This window comes from Mandrillus leucophaeus, unplaced genomic scaffold, assembly GCF_000951045.1.
Source record: "Mandrillus leucophaeus isolate KB7577 unplaced genomic scaffold, Mleu.le_1.0 Scaffold315, whole genome shotgun sequence".
Taxonomy (NCBI): Eukaryota; Metazoa; Chordata; class Mammalia; order Primates; family Cercopithecidae; genus Mandrillus; species Mandrillus leucophaeus.
Window position 1 is genome coordinate 1455196 of NW_012103310.1, and position 1770 is coordinate 1456965.

Below are 1770 nucleotides of genomic sequence, written 5' to 3' on the forward strand. Positions count from 1 at the left end.
AGGCTGGTCTCGAACACCTAACCTCAGGTGATCCACCCGCCTCGGCCTCCCAAAGTGCTGGGGTTACAGGTGTGAGCTACTGTGCCTGGCTCTATTTTTTCTTTATATGAGTAGAACTGTTTTATTTTAAAATGATTTTTAAAAATGTTTTTTTTTCTTTTAGTTGTAGTTCACCATTGACTTTACCAGCAGATTTGAAGAGTATCTTGGAGAAACAGTTTTCTAAATCTTCCAGAGCTGCACACCAGGTAATGGAGAAGCTTTTCCAACGGAAAAAGCAAAACTCTTTGAACAAAACATTGTTCACATGAATAAAGTTCTAATCATGTACATCTCTTAAGATTTTTAAAATATAATTATTGTATTATATTGTAGTTTGTAGAGGTGGGGTCTCACTATGTTGTCCAGGTTGGTTTCAAACTCCTGGCCTCAAGCAGTCCTCCTAAAGTGTTGGGATTACAGGCGTGAGCTATCGCACCCAGCTGTTATAGACATATAATTTAATATATGTGACTGCTAAGAATCCAATCTATCACTAATTTAAATATTAACTTGATAATTATATTAGCTAGAAGTTTAATGATTAACACTGTGGAGTTATTTGCTTCTCAAAGAGTTAACACTAATATTAACTTTATTTTAAAAATATTTAAACACAGTTTCATTATACTTACTCTAAAGTCATTAAAGAACAAACTTTTATTCTTTAAATGATTTAACTTAATCAGATAATGTTGTATATAAAATTCTTTTTATGTTACTTCGTGATGGAAAATACACATTAACATGGAATAGAATCCTTGTTTCAAAACGTGGATCTTTTTTTAAGTATACATAACAGATATTTTACAAATAACTAAAATAGATTCCTAGTAATTTGCTTAAAAGCATTTTTTAGAATTTCTTACGGTTGGAGATTTTAAATTATATCTTTTTACATTGATTTTTACTGACTCTAAAAACCATGAAATACTTAAATAGATGACAGCCTGTGAAGATGAAAAGACTATTTAAATAAATATGATTGGTGTCTTTGAGCCTCTGTTTGTTCATTCAACACAGTTTGATTGAGTCTCTCTCCATATGCTGAGGACTGAGAGAGATTGGGTGTGCAGTGATGTGATTTCGGCCTGCTCTGCTGGAGCTTTCAGGACAGATCATTTATGTTGTATTGAGGGAAGTGACTTCCAATGAAAGCATGAGGCTGTATGGATCTTATTTCTAGACTGATAAAGAAAGCTGGGCATAGTGACACGTGTCTGTAGTCTCAGATCCTCAGGAGGCTGAGGTGAGAGGATTAGCCACTGCTCTCCAGCCTAGGCAACATAGTAAGGCCCTGAATTATTTATTTATTTATTTATTTATTTATTATTTTCTTTTGTTTTCTTTTTTTATGCCTCTCACTAGTTTGGGAGCCCTATCTCCTTTAAAGAAGAAAGAAAAAGAATGAGAATAAGATTAAAATGGAATAAGTTTATGAAAGGCTAATAACTAGTATTTGTAGGGCTAGCACATCATCATTTGCAACTTCAAGTTCATATCTTAAAACAAGTATGGCTGTCTTCGAGCTTTTAAGTTTTTGTGAGAGCTGCTGTTTTCCATGCATATTCTGGGGAGCGCTCTGCCAAACTTTGATTTATTGATTCAAAAGCCAGCAGAGGCTAGGTGCAGGGGCTCATTCCTGTAATCCCAGCACTTTGGGAGGCCAAGGCTGGTGGATCACGAGGTCAAGAGATTGAAACCATCCTGGCTAACATGACGAAACCCCGT

General features: G+C 35.1%; 1 protein-coding gene across 1 annotated transcript in view; it reads left to right on the forward strand.

Moving 5' to 3' along the window:
- Nucleotides 1-1770, forward strand: part of TTC3 (tetratricopeptide repeat domain 3) — a 158420-nt gene that overhangs the window by 37969 nt on the left and 118681 nt on the right. The window contains 1 exon segment of the mRNA XM_011987753.1: nucleotides 164-248. Within this exon segment, the coding sequence (XP_011843143.1) occupies nucleotides 164-248 (85 nt within the window).